Here is a 21866-nt window from a genome sequence, read left to right on the forward strand (position 1 = left end):
CTTCACACACAAGAGCCTACCCCTTCTTAGGGAAAAGACTGGAAGTGACAAGAGTCTTCTCTGAACAGTTAGCAAACAATAAAACAGCAAGCAGACTAATGAGCTGTAGTGAGATGTCTCACCACAAAAATCTCATAACAATGCCAGCATACTTTAGAAATAGTGACACAGAAAGATATCTGTATTAGATGTATTTGACCTCCCTCCTGCATCGTCAATACCAAGGTGCAAATAACTGCTGGAGGAATTTAGGACACTTACTAGGTGCAAATACCTACTTACAATTCCTTTGCTTAAACACACAAGCAGGCTGAATTTGAAGTACAAGTGTTTCAGGATCACAAATATATATATTTTATGTTTTTAGCCTAAACTTTTATATGTGAGGATATATAATCAATGCATTGAAAGGTATGTCCATGTAATATAAGAAAGTGTACACACTTCAGCAGACAAAAGATATATGGGAGGAATGATAAAGGAAAGGAAAGGTCGAATATAAATAAAATGTCTCCCAGTTCTGTTTTCTTCAGCAGTACAGAAAGCTATTGAAATTAATTTAAAATACTAGATCACACTGGGCCACCTTAGAATAAAAATATTTCTCAATGTTCTACGTTCAGAGAATTACCTTTAATGACAACAGTCACCTACAGAAAATTCAAATCCAGAAGAAAACCACACAATTGTTTCAAAGGAGAACCAATCTAAGTATACTCAATGACCCCTGGCAAACCATTTTAAACCCAAAGGAAAAAGCCTTTCCCAAATATATACACCTGTCAAAATCTTTGCTACAGATATAAAAGGCTAAGAGCTTGATACAACTGTACAAAAGAATATTGGAAATATGGACACTGCAAACAGTTACCATTATCCCTAAGCAAAGGTGAAAAAAAATGATAAAGAATGCAAGTCTTTACTCATCAGAACTTATGACACCCAAACGACAGCACATCTCACATTCAGAAATCTTTCACAATGCAGGGAGCACTACATAGCTCTCCTAGCAAGCACTGATCTGAGCTAGACTATCCAAAGGCCAAAGCATGCCAGCCCAGAAATAACAAGACCAGAGCAGTTCTCAGTTGTGTGGATGAAGCAGGGCTCGCACCCTGAAGCACCAGGCAGCAACTCTGCTCCAAGTCCTGCAGCTAGAACTTGTTCAGTCCCAGTCAGTGTGCGCATTCCTGCCACAGATGTACATACAGTTGTCAGATACCTTTATCACTATTCATTATTTCACCTTTGTACTGTTACCTGAAGCTTCTGATGGTGGCCACTGCCAGAAAAAGACCATTCATGCACCTATGAGTTGTTTGACAATAAAATACAAGTAAAATCCCAAGGACAGATGCCATAAATAATTCTGTGCATGCACAGAATTCTGCCTTTCAGGAAAATTGTTTAGGTTTTCAGAGAGAGCTTATCTTGCAAACTTCGCCAGTTTGCATGAGTCAACTCATTGTCCTTGGGCACAGTTCTTTCCCATACATACACACATATAAATGATACAGACCCATTGTATTCATTTCACTGAAAAGGTTCCAAGGAAGTCCTCTCAAGCTAAAAATCAGGGCATGCTCAAAAATGACAACTATTACCTCCCGAAACCATAGCAGACAACCACATCTAGCTCCAAAATGCGAAGCCTGAGAGACTGCTCAGAAGATATCCTGAAGAAAAGTTTAATACATTTCATTTCATCCTCTCTATCTAGAAAGGAGCTTTTCTTACATTCCAGAAGTGCTAATTTCCACATTAGTAAAAATTGTTGCTCCCATGAACGTGCAAACACATACAGACTCCACAATTCCAGTCCTTCCAGTACAGACTTTTTTTTTTACTTCAGTTGGTAAAAGTAAAAGCGTGCTTCCACTCTTACAGCCTGTGTGTCACACTGAATATTATGCCATCCATGAAATGGGAGTCTTAGCGAGTAATTATCTTTTGTTGACAAGTTTACATATGTATAGATCTTTAGATAAACACACATCATCATGTTAAAGCTTTTCGACAAAGATGAAACAAGCACATAGCTTTGCACCATTTCTGAGATTTGTAGACTCAAGAAACAAAGAAACAAATGTAATGCCAGCCCCCCCATTCTTGCCACTAGAGACATAAAGCATGACAGTAGGTTCACAAGTGCCAGTGGCAGCTTTTGGACCTTCCAAATCTGCCTCCTTGTGAAACAAACTGGATTAAGATTATGACAGTACTTTAAATGTCAATAAGAAGTCAATGTCAGCAATGACAAATGCAAAAAGACAAAACTGCTGGGCCACGCTGAAGTAAACAATTTCTACAGGAAATTCAAATGATTGCTTTTATCTCTTCCAAATGATATTAATACAGCTAAAAAACTCTTAATCATATTAAGTTCACATTTTTAAATTACCTGTTTGAATAATTGCAGTAACAATGGAGAGATAGTCCTCAGGTTCCTGATCAGCGAAGATCTCTCTGCTCCTTCCACTTAAGGTTAGTTGCTCATAAAGCATCTCTGAATTCTCCACCCCACAAAGCAGAATCACCACGTTATCTGGAGGTTGAAGAACGTGTGCCAGAAAACAGCAGCTCTCCTGGTTCAGGCATTTAAGGAGTCCATATGATAGTATCAGGAGTTTACATTTGTAACAACGTAAAGAGAATAACTCCAGATGCTTGAAAGACAAAGTCCCTAGATTGTAGAGTAAGATTCCTTCTTCATTCACTACGTGTCCAAAAAGAGATTTCAAATACAGAGCCCACTCTTCTGCTTCTTGTTCATATATCACAAGAATATCCTTTGTACGCTCTAGAAAAGAAAAATAATTTCAAATCCATTATAAGTATTGGATGCCAGGACATTAGTTTCCACCTGCCCGTCCCCAAATATTTGTGATAAAGAAACAAAACAGGTCATCAGCCTGAAATTACAACCATCTGCATATGTCTAAAACAAGGCAGAAAGATTACCCTCTGAAATACTAGCAAATCAGAATAGAATCAAATAGTATTGAAAAAAAAAAAACAACACACTGAAATCGGTGTTGAAAGCGAGTGCATGACATATCCAGCTCACTCAACTTTTTGATAAATAGGCAATACCACTGAAAATGCAGCAATTAGCTTTTAACTGCAGCAGTAATGAAAGCACATTTGACCACTGCACATGATCTGACTTCACTAGAAACAGGACTGGTACGTTTAAGATATTTCGGCAGCATGGTATTAGGACAGTTGATAGTGACCTTTCTTTATTGTACTTATCCTAGAAAAAAACAATCACAAAACAAAAAACACAGTTGATATGTGCTTTCTCTTTATGAAACAAGATGCTAACAAGACTAACACTCTTCTGTGATGTTACTAGGGTAATGGTAAGAAATAGAGACAACAGCCTCAAACAGAGAAAGTTTCATCTGAATATCAGGAAGCAATTTTATTTTGAGGACAGTAAGCACTGGCACAGCTTGCCCAGTAGGGTCATGGAGTCTCTCACTCTCTCTCTCCTCAGAAATCTACAAAAGTCATCTGTACAGTCCTGAGCAATCCGCTCTAGTTGTTTGAGCAAATGATCTCCAAAGGTCCCTTGCAACCTCAGCCACTCTGCTACTCTGTGAAACCATAGTAGCTGTGACTTGCTAATCAGTGCAATGCACTGTAAGATACCAGGACATTTTAATACCCCTGGAGTAGGTTACAATCAAAGATCCATGGAACAACCATAAGAGACTGAGGAACAGATACAGCTGCTGCATTCTACCTCCACTGAGCTTCACTGTCTCCAAGGTCCCTGATAGGCCAGGTAATCTGACTTTCTACTGCTTGCAATGCACCAGAGCTCCATCACAGGTGAGTATCCAGGTTTTTTCTTGGTCAGTATCAAGAGATACAGAAATGGTGGACATACACAGAGCTAAAAGGTTTTTTGCATGCATGACATATGTGGATACTGGAACATGATGATGGAAGCACAGTATAGATGTATCTCAGGTGATTAAAACAATACCTGCAAAGAATCCTACAGAAGTTCACAGCACAAGAATCAGAAACTGAACACAGAGTCCAGGATTAGTCTGTTAATTATTGGACTTTCCTACTTTCCTTTTTTTTAGAAGAAATTCCTTCACAACTTTGGTCACTGTTAGGAGAGACTTCAAAGTCAGCCCAGCTGAAGGCAGACAAACTTGTAGAACATGAATGCCATAGCTTAGTGTCTAGTATTCATTATATGTCTATCAACTCCTTGCAGTATAGCTGCCCTCTTTTAAAGACTTGTGAATACTTGTCCTCTCAAGAAGTTTTATAATCACAGGAAATTATAAAAGGTTGTCTCAGTACAGTAGTGGCTGACAGATGGCTGAACCTAATTAACACACTAGAGCAGTGTGTCTAAATATTTTCAAAAAGGAGACAATTACATTTTCCATAGTAAAAGTTCCAATTTCTGCTTAAATGCTAAAATGTAGCTGTAGAAATAATAAAAAAAATAGTAACATACTCCTCATCTAAGCCAGAGAAAAATGATGTGGTTGCTATAACACAAGGATAAGAAATCTAATGGTTTTACAGCACTTAGCTACAATGGTATTTCTTTTCAGAATCTCATTTGGTTTTCTTCAATTCTCACAACAAAAGTAAAGCCAAAAAGCCATGAAGCTTGTTGCTCAGTTTCAAAAGAAGAAACGATACACACAGCTCAAGTTCCCTGAGTAAGATCTGACTGTTTGATAACTACGTGAAGTAAAATCACCAATCAACTTCTATTTTCAGTCCTTAACTTCTAAGAGCACTGTAGTAGTCATTTAAAAAATATTCTTTATTATTCTTTATTTAAAGAGGATGGTTAACCCACAAAGATATAAGAACTCATTACTTACACTGCATTTAAGCTTGCTTAGTTTCATTGTCCAGCCACAGAACATTTGTTTTTTGTTTTTTGTTTGTTTGTTTTTCCCCTTGCAATTTTGAATGACTCTCCAAGATCTCTCCCTAAGGTCTTCAGTCCCTCATGAAGTGACTCAGCCTTGCTTCGGCTACATGTCAAATCAGGTTTATTACACTTCCCCTTAAAAGAGAGGCTTTTAGAACTCCCACCACTCTTTCTGTGCTTCTGTGAACTCTCTTGGCTTTTCAGAATGCTTTCTGAGGAACTAAAAACGATAGGAGTTCCTTAACACAGTACACAGGAAGAATAAAATATTAATCTCACTTGAGATAATCTCTGCTATGTCCAGAAAGTTCACATTCAGTCTAAATTAAAAGATCTCATTTTCAGTTCACGCTCAGTTGTGTTTTTTCTATTATAATGAATTTGGGTAAGGTCAAATCCAAATGGAACTGCAGGGAGGGATAAAAAGTTTGGTTCTGAAAGCATATTTAAGTTGAAGGGTAAAAACCCTTTTTTCTTGCCTCACAGAATCTTGTGCCCTCATCATGCACGAGTGGGATGTGCTGGTATCAGCCACAGCACCCCTTGGTCAATAGGTTGCATCCTCTCCATGCTGACAGTAGTTGGGAGGAATGGAGCACAACTGCACCTGCTCCTTTGCAGACTGGAGGCACCAAGAAGGCACTCCTGGGTCCCAGAGCAGGAAAGAACAACTGGATCCAACCATTCAGGCACAGCTGAAGAGCTCCTCACGTGCTGTGCACAGAAATGCAACTCTTTAGGCAGAAGTATTTCTAAAGAGTTGCCACCAAATTATAATCATAAAGAAGTATACACAGGGTATAAAGTTCACCCTTGTGCAAATGGAAATTACAAGGCTTGAACATTCAAGAAATTCTAAAGACAAAAGTAATCAAGTTGCCCTGAAATGAGAAAAGCAGATGAAGTGATTTTTTCCCTGTACTGTGCATCTGCAATCATGCCCATACCTCTGATCTTCCTTAAGTGTGAATGAAAAAGAACTTCTGAGATATTTATTGAAGGCTCAGTTGTACTTCTGAACAATATTGATTTTTTAACTGAGAAATGAGAAATAATGCTTTATTTGTATAAAATGAAGTGAAAAGGATCAAATACCACACGACGGAAGAAAGGCTCTACGATATCTCAAAACTTTAATACACCTGCCATATTTCATTTGTCTTTTCTACCTCCATAGAGAGGGAAGAGTCACACTGCTGAGGAAATTGGCTTATTTCACACTGCCATTTGGCACAGCACCTATTGATTAGAAGATGGTAACTAGTGCTATTAAGTTACCTGTGGTAAATCAAATGTTCTCAATTACATGCACAAATATTTTTCTAGCCATTGATCTGTTAAAGTATCCTTCAAAATTAGCTTTGACATTAAATGCAACATATTACTTGCTCAAAACTGTATTAAAAGTTTAAAAAAAAAAAAAAACAGTATTCTAAAATTCTTGCATGACTTCAAATGTTTCCAAAGGTTACCCTAAGAATGGTTACAAAATCTTCTAAAATCTACTTCATATGCCTTACATGCTCCTGTTAGTGCTTCACCTTTAGAAATCTCACTCCGGTGTAAATGCCTGATCACCACTCAGTTGAAAACCACAGCTCCCCCCAAGCTCCATCTTCAAAACACTGTTTTTCACGTGAAACAACGTGAGCTGAAAGTTACCTTTAAGGCAACACTACCCAGAACTGAATACATAGTAACATTTCTTAACTTTTCAAATTGAGCTTTTTCTCCTTCATTATTTTCACCTCTCAATGAATATTTCTTTGAAGTCACTGCACTTGGAATATAATGCAAGTTGAGATGAATTTTGTTCCCTGGGAAGTTAATGTAATGGAAACTATCATATCCTGACAAAATTAAGCCATGCTTCAACTACTCCTACTTGGAAACTGACTCAAAGGTAGAAATAAAGTGTATTATCACTTGAATGCTGAGAAACAGTGAGAGAATTTATGCAGTCAGCCACAGCACGGAAAGGTTCCTCTGACAAGCAAAACTATTTGCTAGTTACTGATGTGCAGATGATAAAAATGCCCATCTTACAAAACATGCTACCTGAAGCCTTCTTTGAAAAGACCTGCTCAATCTAATGAGAACTGGAAGAGATGAGAGCATCTCTGCAGTCTATTGCAACCCAAGCGGGAATCAATTACTGGTGCATGCACAAGGCAGAAGAATGCCTTCTTTATGGCAATTAAAGGATATATTATGGAAGGGGGAAAAAAAGCAAGCATATTTGAAAGTGAAAGGAAATCTCCAGAAGTTCACAAAGCACACCAGAAAGGCAAAGGAGAGGAAACAGAACTTTGCAGGCAGTGGCTACTACTAAACACCTCAGTTAATGAATGTAAAGTTTTGTCATATTGTAAAGTGTTTGCTTAGAACTGAGCATGAAGTACTTCGGTACTTTTATGTTTGATAATAACATTCCTACATTCAGAAAAGCAACAATATTTATTTCCAGAAAACACAATTAACTTCTTTTGTCTGACATAAATGAGGCTGATTTCAATTCAGCCAGGGTTTGAAAACCTGGGTCTGCAGTTCCATTGCCTAAGGATATTTTGGTAAGAGAAAGTATCACACAATCACTATCATGTACTCAAGTTTTAACCAAAAGAGGCATCACTGTATTTATCAGGTCATCTACAGTGCTTTCCAGTTAGAGTACTGGAGCAAAGCAAAGTCATTCCCTGTTGTTCAGCCAAGGAATTCATAACCATTCATAACCACACAAGCAGCTTCTCACACTCAACCCTTCCTTCCCCCCTTCCGCGCCCCCCCCCCCCCCAAAATATTCACCCCTTTATCTCTTCCTCTAGCAGATGCCCTCAGCTGGGGAAGGAAGGATAGTGTAGGGTTTGTTCATTTGTTAGAAATGGCAGCCTTAAACATGTTTGGGAAAGAAGAGCATAATTTGTCAGCATGTAATAAACTATTGTTCATCAACCAAAAATTATTAAAACACATAGAACTGCTAAATATAGGTAAGTGGTCATGACACAGTGACAAAAAAGCAGCATGAGAAGCAGAAGTGGCTCAGACTTCCATCTTTGCATGGTGATTTGCAAAATATTTCTTCTTAGGAAGTCATTTCCACTTGGGTTGTAGAGAGAAGGAGGAGCACACACACCAAGTACCTCCAGCTTTGCGCTAGAAACAAAAAGCTTTCAGTCTCTTGGTCCCTACATAATCTCGTCAGAAAGATGTAGCCATTCATCTCCTCATACTGTTTGCCCTGATCACTTAAAATGACGTATACTAAGAAAATAAGGGACAAAAACTTTCCAATCTAAGCAAATCCTGAAATTCAACATTTGGAAGCAGAATAAGAACATTTAATTCAGCCCTGATCAGCGGCCTTGGCATAATGGGCCCCTCACCCATCCTGAATGCGCTGATTTTCCCAGTCAGCTCACTTGACACACATCCAGTAAATGCATCTCAAAAATGTATCTCTACCTCTTGGTTGCTGGAATTCTGCAAGGCAAATCCACTGAAGCAAGCCAAAATGGATTCATCGTGGGAAGGACAGCACAGAGCACTTTAGAAATACTTGCAGATAATGGAAAACATTTTCAAGTAAGTCATGTTGTTTCTCAGAGACTTTCCACTAATGGAAATGAAAATTATAAAAGCCTGCTTGTAAACTTCAGAGTGAGATCATGAAGTAGCTAAATTGCTGCAGCATTGTGGCACACCTGTTTCAATTAAGGCAATTAGCTTAAAGGATGGGACATTCCTGCTGTCACTGTATCAGCCAGCAGAGTGGCTGCACTTGTATTCTCAAATGGCTACTAACTAGAATGTAATAAGAACATTTTCATCATTTATGCACCTTCCACTGCTAATTGCCAAGTTGTTTGCGAGAACAAATACTTGCTCTATCTGTATAAAATTAGTCCTCTTGTCTTCACCATTTTTTTTATTATTATTTTTTTATTTTTTAAGTTCAGTGAAGTCAGGAGTTCAACACAGCAATTTTCCTATGAATTAGATGGGATTAACTTTGACTCAGTCTTTTCCTACAAAGAACTCTACTGACCTTCCCTGCAATGACAAAGGGGAAGACAGAGCCACATAATGTCCTGATGTCTGTTCCACAGCACAGACCTGACCTAGACCTCAACTAGAGTTGTGCCTGACCATCAAACCTGACAAGGCTGACGTTACGCCCAAGAGCTGTTTCTGGATCCCTCTGCAGACCTCACCGTGCTCAGAAGAGTGATTTGGCCTCATCTTCTGTTTTAGGCCTCTCCATGTGATCTGTGCTTTGAATATGAAATACTGAGTATGTATTAGCGCTGCATTATTGTCTGCTAGAGCCTTATTCATTCACAGCTGAATACCTTCTGTTACCCAACTGAGGCAAAACTGCACTTAGAGCCACTTCCTGGAGAGCAAGTTACACCATTAGTACATTTTAGCAGAACGTAATTAAATAACTCAGAATGGCTGGAGACAGTAACAAATACTGAAGCCAGAAATATAACTATGCAGCAATACATTACTTTTTTTTCTCCCCCAGAAACAACTTCTAAAGGCTACAAGAAAATCTGTACAAGCTGCACCAAGTTTGTATCAACTGATGTTATTACTACTACAAACCATGACCACAATCAAGAGCCGTCCTATTATTTAATTCTTTATCATTGCCAGTGTTCCTTCCATCATCTACCAGGATCTCTCTAGATGTGCCTATTTTGACTTCCTACACTGTTTTATGGATTTATGATCACATTTAAACTCTCCTCATTTGAATTCAATGTCTCTGCTTTTTCCTCCGCCTACTGTTGTGGGTTTTTTTGTTTTTTGTTTTTTTTTGTTGTTGTTGTTTTTTTTGTTTTGTTTTGTTTTTTCCCCCTCTGCCACACTGGATTCCACTGTCACTTCACTTTCTCTCAAATTCCTATTTTTTAATTTCTTCCAAGTAAGAAATTGAGAATGGAAAGCTCTGCAGATATTAGCTTAAAAAGAAACAGCTGTATGAAATCCAGTACCTTTAGTCCTATCACAAGAGAAAGGATCCCCAGAGAACTGTGCACGTAACAACTACTTCAACGTAACAGAAAGTTTGACCTTGCAGGCAGCAACATTTTCAGCAGATTGATGGGCTCCTTACATTTGCAATGTACCACAAGCATTGAATTAACCACAGATGACATCCCACCAGCTCCTAAAATGCAGATTATCACTGCCCCATAGGAAGCCTGTCTGCTAGAACTCTCTTAGAGCAGTCAAAGCCAAATTGGTTCAGGTTTCTAAGACTACCTTTCCTTTACCCAAAGACAGCAGAGAATCCCATGAGGATTCCTATGACCCCAAAAATCAAGCAGCTTAATTTTTGTCTGTTTTTCAGACTCATTACTTTTTTTTTTTTTTTTTAAAATGCATCTCACTTAAGAGTTCATCCAGAAATTAGAGAGACAGTAAGAAATGGTCTCTATTAACCATATGTCTTCAAGCTACCAGGCTGTAAAAAACCACCTCCTCTAGTTCCAGTTCTTTTCTTTTGTCCTTTTCTGACAAAAGTGATGGTCACCAACTAAACAAACAAAAAATATCCACAACATAATCTCTATATAATCTATAATCAGCTCTGGACAAACACCTTTATATTTTTGTACCAGCCTTTTGAACAGTATTCATAGCAACAAAAGGAGTTCATTAGGGAAATGAAGTAAATGAGATAGATACATAAACTTATAGCTTCATAAAATGAGCAAAACTCAAACTTAGTTTGGTTAGAAACTCAAAAAAAAAAAAAAAGAAAACTCAAACTTAGCTTGGTTAGAAACCAAGCTAAATTGAACAATTTCTAATATGTTCAGCAACAACCTCAAAAGAAAGATTTCTCCGTAACCTACCTCAGCTTCCCCTCTACTGCCTTCAGACAAGAATTCTAGACACAGCTATCAAACAAACTATTTTTTTTTCTCCTCATTAGACAAAGAAATTAAGCTAGCTGTGCGAGTGCGAGTCTGACTTTACTCATTTCATCAACAACACTGCAAAAACAACTGCAATGGCCAAATACTGGTAAAGCTTACTTGCGATTCGAAAGACATTTTTCCAGCAAACTTATCTCCTTAGCACAACATATGCAATTATGTTTTTGGCTTACAGAACATGAATTCTTAACTTATTACTGATCCTGAAATAGGAACCAATTAAGAAGTGCTCCGGGTATCAACAATGAGTCCCCCTCCAGTGGATAGCCATTAAATAAATGTTTAACCTCTCTACAACTATCTCTGACCAAATCGACCACTTTCTGGGAATAAATCACTTTCAAGTTCTGTATTTCTTGCAAATGGATTTTAAAAATCATACCCACAAACTCTGCTCCATTGTCATTGACATACATTCTTATTGTTTTATAGTAACAGGATAATTATAGTTACGTTAACCAGAAGCAATAAATGTCCCTGGTAGCTTTAGCACTGGAAGCAAACTACCTTCCATACCTTATCAGAAAGGTACAGAAAATGAAAACAAATCCTTCTTGAACCATTACTGAAACCAAATTAAACCCTATCCCATTACAGTCAGAGAATCTGCACAGTTCAAACGTAGTCACTGAAGGAGATAGGACCAGACTAAACAATTACCAAGCATCTTGCTTTTTACACAATCGAGCCCCTCTTTGTTTCACAAAATCTATAACCAAATTTTTACATTTCTCTTCAATATTCTGAACAAAAATCTTAAAAAGAAAACAGCCTACCAGCATCTTCTTTGTACATACATTTAAGATTCCTGGATATTCTAGAGTTTAACAAGCCAATCCATGCCACTTGTTTATTACACCTAATCACATTTGACACAGATGTGAAGTAACATGCAGTCTTACATTTCCTCCTCTGAAGTATATACTGACCATCCACCATTTTCCATTTATTGCAGAATACTTCTGTAACTACACAAATATAAGAACAAAAAAAAATTCATAGCTGACAAAAGCAGCAGCCCTTCACATGCCTACTATACAGCTACTTGTACACACTGCAGCAACATGTACTATTCTGATTATATCCACAGCCTGCTTTGCCTTGCAGTTGCCTAAATACATCTACTGACAAAGAAAACAAAGCACATGATAAACCCAAACTGCTAAAGTTAAGATAAAAGGGATGACTGCCAATTACAGTGACTGCCAATCAACAACTATGCCTTAGAGCAACTTTACATTAATAATTAGTTAAGATAAAAGCATACCTTCAGAACACACCATCTCATTATCCCCATGTACCATGCTTTGCTTCAACTCACCAGCTGTTCCTGGAACACCAAAACTTTCAGATTAAACTAAAGCAGAACAGGTGCTTCAGGATCACACCCAATGTGTTTCACCTGCTACAGCCACAGGACAAGGCTAGAGCTAGTCCAAAATAAGCCTACTCTCAATATATGCTGCGTGGCTCTCAGTTGCTTCATGTCCACTGCTGGTCTCCTGTTCTGTTGGGAGCACTATTTAACTGTGGAAATAGCATTATTGTATCTGTGAAACAGAGGACCGAGAGTCCTTGCTAGTTGGTTATGTGAGGCTAAATAGTAGCAACATTTGGAGAGCATGCATCTGAGTTCTAACTCTTGCACTCTTCTGCCATGGCAAGCGACTCAAGTAAGGCTCTGGAACACAGGCAGTTTCACAAAAGTTATGTTATGGACTGCAGAGGCCACAGTCCTGTAGTATCTGAACTGACTAGTTAGGACTAAAACAAAATGGAACAAAATGATGTGCTTATTGTGACATTAAAATTCAGTGAACAAGACTTCAAAATTACCCTAAGAATAGAATTATGCATTCAGGAGTTGCCTTTTAAAAAAAAAAAAAGTTTGGAAATTTATCTAAACAATCCTACCTCATCTTCAACAAGGACTTAGACCGTAACTACGTAACTATCATTTACCCAGTTCTGGATTATTTCAGGCAAACATTTCTTTGCCATAAGTTTGTTAAAACATTGCGCTTATCACTACAGTAAACAAAACGGTGTTGCTTTGGGGAAAATACGTACATTTTGACCACTTCAATTTCACAGTCTTCATATGTGATGTAATTGTGATGAGAGATAAAACAGTAGAATTCTGTTTCATAATATCTTAAATATGCTTCACATTCAATGCTATTTCTAGGGATGAAAAGACTAACTTTCCATTTAAGTCTCTGAAATGTTAAATTCAATGAGACTGCTGTCACAGAGTACAGTTCTGCTTTTTTAGGATGTCAAGGCATCATTTAAAGAAGAGACTGTGTAAAAATTTATGGATAATATCATACATGTCATCCATAATGAATAGTATGGATGCAACAGCATGCAGGAGTACAAAATTTACAGCACACATGATCTACTTGCAAAATACAACACAGGAATATGGATTGCCATTTTAATGAATTCTATAAACTTCTTCAGTGTTGAAATATATACACTGAGGGTTTGCCAGTGAAAGAGCACTATTTCTAAGCTCTTGCAGAAAATCAAATGACAATAATTTGGCAAGAGTGTTGTAAGAAAATTAAAATGAAACTGTCCTGAACGTACCCCATAAGCAGAAAACACTTCTCTTTCCAAACAGATCAATGTATATTCTGCCTTAAATCTTCACAGAAAATATTCTTCCTCCAATTTAATTATTACAGTCTCTGTTTCGTGCATTCAAGTCCAAATTAGATTTGTCATCCTCTAAAATGGTTAATCTTGAATAGGGAACAGAACCGATAAGGGACACAAATCTGGGAGTTTTTCTGATGAGATTACAGAGTTATAAAATAGAATACAAGTATGAAAACCTTAAGAAGTTTTGATTAAGAATCACTGGCAAAAAAAACTTCGATTAAGGCTTCATTTCTGAAATAGAACTATCCTGACACACACTGGCTGCGGAATTGGCCTTACGTTCCTATGGGGAAGAAACTTACATAAGGAACTGAGATTCAGTGAAATGCTCCATTAGCAGACATCTTGTGAGAAGGTAGAAGAATGGGGCATTGAGTTTTACGCATTTTTACAGTTTTTAGATAATATTTAACATCCTTTCCAAGCAAGACTTTTCTATTACTTGATTCAATCTTTATACCATTTTTGTTGAAATACACCTAATTTTTAAAATTGCTATTTAACTAAGTCATATAAATTTGAAATGGAAATAATCTTTAACCATTAAAAATGTGATTAATTTGCTAAAAGTGATGTCCTGAAGGGACCCCTAAAGCCTTTGCGTGGTTTATTTGGTTTTCTCCAAGGCCTGCTTGACCTGCTTGGATGTAAACACAAGCTTAAACCAAAGTTATTTCATTTATTTCAGTTTCCTTCAACAAATCCAAATATTTTAAAAATAATGACAATCAGTTATTTTTCAGGGACAACTTTTTTCCTGTATTGTTGCCACTACTATTTTTAAAGTCAGCTCCAAAATTGTAAACACGTTAGAAACCAGCTGCTTCTTAGAAGCTCGGCAAAACTGAGCAAAAACATTCTAAAGGATGTTTTAGGTGGGTGTAAGCCTGCTTCTATGTTGCTATTTACATTTGTCACCAGCTGTGGATTTTTCATACCTGCACTGGAGCATACGCTCTTAGCTACTGCCACATGCCTAGTCGTCATAGCTGATTTGATCTTAGTTTGCTACTGCAAACACTTTAAAAGAAACATAGGAACAAAACCTTGGAAAAAAATTACTTACACAAAGGATTTTATACTGAATACTGCATGTTTACCAGTTTCTTCATTATGTTTCATATTTTCGAGAAGCTAATCAATATCAGAAGATAAACAATATGAACAACAAACCAGCTAATTAAAAGTAGATTTTTGTCCCTCGTGCGAATTGTTACTTAATGAAGAGAGACTGACTATGCTGATTTCTGAATTATAAATCCTAAAATCCAAGGAAATGCCTACTTCAGGTACTGCTTGTTTTCTTTTCCTGTGTGCTATCATTTAGCATGAAACTGCTTCAAACCTGTACTGTATTTGACCTTCCCTTCCCACCCACTCCACCCAGGCACTTGCATTACTTAAGATGGGAACTTTTATTTTCCATTCTCAAATGGCTTTAAATTATTCTTGTTCAATTCACTCCAGGCACAGTATTTTTTCACTTCAGCTACTTAAATTGTAAATGTTTCATGAATAAATGAAAGTTATGAATAAATAGATGGGTGCACTATATGAAAAACTTTAACAAATAAGCTGTTCAATTTCTTAAAAGTTTAAGTTGTAAACACTATTCAACACATTTTTCAATATTTTTTTAAAGGCTTCCTGAATTCTTTTTTTTCCATTAGAAAATAAATAACACTATTTCAATCAGATCTCTAGTCTGAGGTGTAAAAAACAAAACAACATTTCACTGAATACAGTAAAAGAAAAAAATAAGAGTTGGTTATTTTTCTGAGTTATCATTCTACCTGTACTGTGGACAAAAATGAATGAAGTAACGTTCAGCATTTTCATTGTTTGGAAAAAAGCGTAATGGTCAATGTTGAGTGAAAATACCACTACTCCATTACATTTTGATAGGAAAATAGCTTGCTTTGTTCAGCAGACTGAACACATACACATCCCCACACAGAGAAAGCTAAGGTACAGAGCAGCAGAGTATATATCAAGGAACAAATTGATCACAGAATCAGGAGGGTTATCAGGAACCCCTAGAGATCACTGAGCCTGACCCCAAAATGAGACTCCGCACTGCTGATCACAACTTCCTGAATCCCATTCCTCTGAACTGTATGGGTATTCTCATACAAAGACTAGAACACACTAGAGAGCAGACAAATCAAAACCACTGAGGATGTGAACTGGACAGAAGCTACAGTACACTTGCACAGTCAATGAATATACAGATGATATAGTATATTCAAGAGCTTGGCTTATGTAATTATTATACTAGAGCAGAAAAAGGACACTCACTCTATCCTGGGCTCGCATAGGAAGCCCCATTGGAGTAGATCTTCAGAAGAGATCCTTCCCCACTGGCAGCCAGCTCTTAAATAGGTCTAGGAGAGGTGCAGCCAGGCTCCAGCCCTTCCGGCAGCACAGCTGAATTGCCTTCACCTGTGCTCCTGTGCCTGATTCATTACTCGCCTCAGATGATCAATCAGAGGTTCAGGCCGTGACTCAGCAGCTCCCATACAACACTTCAGCAGAATGACAAGATAGCCACAGAAGTCTCTTAGCTGAATAGTGTGGGTTTTAAGAAGTTTTGCTAGATAACAGAATAAGATGAAGAGCCTCAGACATAAGAAAGCATCTCCTCATTACTCCCAGATTCCTTACTGCAAACTCACAGACAAAACCAGGAAACTGCTGCAGCATGTTTCACGACAGCGGAAAGACAAGCAATGGAGCGATGGACTTCAGAGGAAGCAAATATTTTCTTATAAACTGAAGGAACTAAGAAATATGGGCATCTATTAAGACAATATAGAGCAATTATTTTTTTCAGCTACAAAAATCTGCAAGATTCAGCAACTTGCTGGAAGTAGGCATCCCAGTAGGTACATAAGTACAAAATGAGGAATTCGATAAATATACTGCATTTCAACCTCAGAGCCTTAGATGAGCCCTAGAAATTAAACAGACGCAACAGCAGTTTTGAAAATCCCTGTTCTCCTAACAGGATACTTTTAGGTACAAACACAAATACATGCACATCATGCTTACTATATGCAAAGGACTACCTAAAATGCCAACACACAACCAGGGACATTCTACAATTTATCACATATTTTATTTTGCTTGCTTTTTTTTTTTTTGTCTTTTGACTTTAACATTGCATTTATCAGTAATAACATTGAAATATTGCTGTATGTTTGTGTTTAAAATATTTTAAAGCTACCAAAAATTGAAGCAATTTCTAGTCCTTGAGAAAAACAAAATTCAAATATTTATTTTCACTGGCTAGATTCCCTTGCAGAATTCCTGTTGTGTAAATACTGTCTTAGAAACAGCTGGAGGCACAGAAATGCACACTGAATATAGAAAAAGTGCAAAACAGCAGAGCTCAGTGGTGACATTCATCTTCACAAGTGTGGGGATGAGCTATAACTCAAATGTAGCACAGCCATTAGCAAGTTATCCTGTCAGTACCTCTCACTACAAGTGCAGACAGATGTCATCAAGGATCAGGCATTACCAATGTTTTATCTCTACTAGGTACAGCATGTTCAATGGTATTTGCTTCAAGAAGTTCATCTTGACTAGAGTTTCCTTCTGAACACTAACAAGACTGTCTCCCCTACCTTTCACTCAAAACAATTTTCAGATTCAAGCTTGGCTAGACCTCAGGCAATCCACCCAAAGCAACTTGTACCCAAGGCTCATGGTCAGTCCATCGTGACATAACTGATCTCTTTTCACTGTTGTAAGAAAAGTTTGGCACTGTGGTAAAGCTGCAAGGGAGAACTTGACATATAGAGGCTGTAGGTGGAAGATGAGGATTGTGTAGATCAGCACACAAAAAAATAACAGAGATAAATGATAGAAGCATAGAAGGCCACCATGCCTGCTGCTGGCTGAGCCCACAGCCATTTGTTTCCCTGCCAATGCCAACATGAGGAACAAGCTGCAAGCAGCTGGGAAACTTGCCATATTTCTATGGTGCTCTGATGGATTTGCTCAGCATTATTTCATGTGAATATCTAGTATCTGACTGCCTTTATTCAATACAAGCAAAATTTAGACTATGTCCCTGGGTCATACACAGTTATATACTGGAACAGTACAGGCATATTTAGAAATGCTATCATATGTGCATTTTTGCTTATGGACACTACTTTTTTTCCTTAAGAAAAGCTTGCGGCAGTGCAAGTGGAGTCCAGATAGAAAATCCTCTTATCAATGTCCAGAGACATTATAATAAGTATATTCATTTTACAAGAAGCTCTGAGTATCAATCAAGGCAGTCCTCAATTAATTTATCTGCCACTGTCTTAATACAAAACAGCTAGGTAAGTCACTTTCCCTTTCTTCCTTGCACTTTCATCTCCATAGTAAGCAAAGTTGTATAGCTTCCAATGCTAACATCACTAGATTATTTCACTTGATATTTAACATTCTAATAGGTTACTTTGATATTATGAAATGAAACAAAATATTACATACCTCGACTGTATGGGGCTGTGCTGAGTCATGGCCTGAACCTCTGATTGATCAGCTGAGGTGAGCCATGAGTCAGGCACAGGAGCACAGGTGAAGGCAATTCAGCTGTGCTGCCGGAAGGGGTGGAGCCTCGCTGCACCTCTCCTAGACCTATTTAAGAGCTGGCTGCCAGGGCGGAAGGATCTTATCTGGAGATCACCTCTGCTGGTACTTTGTAGGTGAGCTCAGCATAAGGGTAAGCCTTCCATTTATTCTCTTTTGTTATCATAGTCTGCTTTGCTTAACTCTCTTGTTTATTTTGTGATTATAACAGCCTAATATTCTTTGATTATACACTCAACAAAAAAAAACTACCACAACATTTGAAGCACTTCTTTAAAATGGTGACACAAAACAGTAAACTAAGTTCTTGAGCTACTGCAGTCAAGCTTTCATATCTCTATTGCTCAATTTCTCATTCGTATCTGTTAATCCAGAAGTATTGCCTCCTATTTTTTCCTGTGCGAACTACAAGCAATATAAATAGCACACTTACACTACTTAATAGAGCAAATTCTCAGCTACAAAATACTGTTTTCCAACATAATCGCCACTATTAGCTATGCACTTTTGCCTTCTATGAGCAGGAGTCTGCATGCTGTGCTCAGAAAAATCTGTACCAGTGGAGGTGATCCACTGCTGAAACGCACCATGCACTGCCTCCCTATGCTCACATGCACTGATTAGTCTCTATAAACATTTGGCAAGTGGATGTCATTTGTCAATGGATGCAACTTTTTCAACATGGAAGAATTCAGTTCCACACCTTCGCTTCATACACGCTACTGTGTCAGACAACACAATGTAATGAGATACTGGTGGGAGGTTCAAACTACTACTGCTGTATGGCCAACATCTGCCAATGACATTGAGGGCTGACATAATAAAACAGGAGGCATTACTTTCAGAGCAGCACTTGTAAAATTAGGATGAAATATCATCCTGACTAGTAGAAGAGCTGGAGAAAAAAATAAAAATAAAAAATAAAAAAAAGCAGAATTCCCCAATGCAAGCAAATCAAATGAGCCAAACCTCTGGCATCTGGCTACTTATCTTTCATTCTCCCTTTGAGAGCCCTGCTTTGCAGTCACTGTTTTGATTTAAGCAATGCAGAGCCTTCTGAAGAAAATGGGAGCTGTGAACACACAGTACTTCTGTGAATGGAGAAACACAACTGGGAAGAATGAACAGAGGAACCTGGAGCCAGAAGCTCCTGATTCTGTTTCAGGCCTGCCATTACTTCCCATGTGACATTCATCAATCATTTACTTTCTTCATAATTTTTTTTCTATCTGTAAACAGAAAGATAACACATTGTCATCTACCAAGGGAGTGACAAAATATGTCTTAGCAGTTTTGAGGCACGCAGATAACACGACAAACCATTGCAAATGTAAATAAAGAAATGAATATTTTGGTGTAAGGTCTATAGGGATTTTCTGTACTGTACAATAAGCCTGGCTACCATGCTGAGACTGAAAGAGGACAATCAAACTTGAACTATTAACACATCATGCTATTAGGCAATTAAAACTCTACTCAGAACAGCTGTGCATGTAGGACAGAATAGGACAACTCATATGATGATCAGTCTATCATTTCCTAATTTCTTGGTACTAGACTTCCAATTTCCTAATTTCTTGGTACTAGACTTCCAACTCTTCAAAGAAGTTGAATAATTCAAGGCAAAACTGGGCACAACACACAGCACTTGCAACTGAAGGGCATTTTTTAAGGAAAAGTGACCTAAAACTGTGTTGAGGTGCTAAGGGCAGCTTCCTCGGAAGAAACGTTGGCATAACTTGTTGGGGAAAACTAAAAACAGTCACTTGAAATATCCAAAGGAAAAAGAAAGGAAAAATTGGCTGGGACAAGCCATATTAACAGAGAATGTACCAAACACACACACAGCTTTATAAAAACAAAAACAAAAGAAACAACAGTGCCAACCTCCCCCTCTCCAGCGCAACACTGGGACCGCACCACGAAGGCACCACGTACGCTCCGGTGAGCCACATCCTCCGCCAGACGCCTCACTACACAACTACCTGCACCCTCACGTATACGATTGCACAGCCAGTGAAGCTAAACCCTCCTTAGCAAAACAAACCCAAGCCCTTTCCCGCTACGCCTACCCACCACCGCTTGCCGAGCAGCAGTTCTCTCCTCCGTGCCCACGTACTCCTTCGCCCCCAGCCACAAAGATGGTGGCCGCAGCGGGGCGGCCTCGTGCCCCTCCATCCCGCCTCCCGCCCCGCACTGACCTGTGGGCCGCATCGCACCGCGCCGTGCTCTCCGCTCCCTCTTTCCCTCGCCGGCTATATTGCTCTCCTCAGTGCACTGTCCCTGTGCCGCGGTCGCCGCTATCGGCCCGGAAGCGTGGGGCCGCCCCCGGCTCCTCCCGGCCGCGGTGCTCCACCGCCCCGGCCCCTACACCGCCCTCGGTGAGGGGAAGCGCTGCGGGCCGGAACCAGTGGGACCGTGAATGGTTACTCCCTCGTGGAGCCTCTCTCCCTCAGGCAAGCACGGAGAGTCCCCGGCCTTCAAAGTTGGTTAGGCTCGAGGAGAAAAGAGGCGGGAACCGAACCCTCCCGTGTCCTAGGGGCTTTAGTGCGGGGTTCTGCTGTTCCGAGGAGCCCTCACAGCCTACATGGGAAGTGCCCCGAGGATGGAGAAGTCCCTTCTTCGGGAAGGTGCTCTGGCACAGCATGGTTATCATCTCCTTTCAACTGTGCCTGTGTTAACTTTTTGGGATTTGAAGATGAAAACTGTAAAAAGTGAGACAAAGCAGCCCGTGTGAGAGCTTGCCCTTAGACTCAGTCAGGAGCCATTGATGAGCGTGGCACCTTTCAAGTCCAAAACAGAGGCTGAGCCCACCTCCGGAGATGCAGTTCCCTGTACAGTGGGATTATCAGATACATGATGGTACCATCTGGAAGGAAATAGTCATTTTTCAAAGAAAGCGAAAGCTCTGACTGCGCTTCACATGTGGATATGTGTCTCTCACCCACCTGAACCTCCCTGCGTTCCCCAGGCCCACCAGAACTGTAATGCCCCATAGCTGATTTCAGTGATGTTTGGCAAAGGTTTTCAGGATCTTCAAAGGTGAAGTTGCTCAATATTGGATTCAGGAATGTGGGTGGCCAAAATGTAGAAGATAAATGCTCTGCATCACCTGAACTGAAGGAAAGGTAGCAGAATGAATTCAAGCAATTTAAGTGAAAGGAACATTCGCATCCATGGGCAGTCTTTATAGATGCCTCAGCACAGCAAAGCCTTTGTGGTTTGCAATCAACCATGAACCACAGATCTACAGAAGGTTGGACGTAGGTGAAAGAACTACTTCAAAGATTTTGTGTGCTGCTGTGAGAATCCACCAGAAGTATCTGCAAAACTGAACCACCGTGAGCTATGCCAATTTCTGCCATCACCAAGGTAGGAATTTGATTTTATTTGGTTGAGCTGTGTTTTTTATTGTTGTTGTTGATTTGGTTTTTGCTAATGAGTGGGTTCTCTGCCCTGACCTGGCCTGCCACACAGAGGAAACCAGTATATAAACATGCATGAAGAAAACCCAGATATCAGTCTTGTCAGTCTAGATGTGTTTAAGATGAGCCTGGGAAAACTCCCATTGTTATTTTCTGGTCATTTTTTCACCTTAGGTTTCATGTACTTAAGACATGCTAGTGTCTAAGAGATACTGCATTCCAGGACTGTATGTTTGGACATGGGACCCAGCACTAGAGTGTTGGTAGTCTTGAGGCAGGACCAGGATGAACAGGAAGGAAATATCT

General features: G+C 39.0%; 1 protein-coding gene across 7 annotated transcripts in view; it reads right to left on the bottom strand.

Moving 5' to 3' along the window:
• The window catches only part of BANK1 (B cell scaffold protein with ankyrin repeats 1), a 131368-nt gene extending 110920 nt beyond the window's left edge, over window positions 1-20448 (bottom strand). For 6 of the 7 annotated variants that reach the window (XR_006167536.1, XR_006167538.1, XR_006167540.1 and 3 more), the window contains exons 1-3: window positions 15844-15899; window positions 12143-12205; window positions 2402-2800 (exon numbers count right to left, since the gene is read on the bottom strand). Coding sequence is in view for 1 of the 7 variants with exons in the window: in XM_042811425.1 (XP_042667359.1) it covers window positions 2402-2800; window positions 12143-12179 (436 nt within the window). In the remaining 6 variants the exon portion in view is untranslated. Of the gene's footprint in view, window positions 1-2401; window positions 2801-12142; window positions 12206-15843; window positions 15900-20336 lie in introns of those variants that run through there. The other variant, XR_006167539.1, reaches the window with a different exon arrangement.
• Between the last annotated feature and the right edge of the window lie 1418 nt (window positions 20449-21866).

This window comes from Centrocercus urophasianus, unplaced genomic scaffold (assembly GCF_019232065.1).
Source record: "Centrocercus urophasianus isolate 14NV4802_14NV808 unplaced genomic scaffold, USGS_Curo_1.0 seq_13, whole genome shotgun sequence".
Lineage (NCBI taxonomy): Eukaryota > Metazoa > Chordata > Aves > Galliformes > Phasianidae > Centrocercus > Centrocercus urophasianus.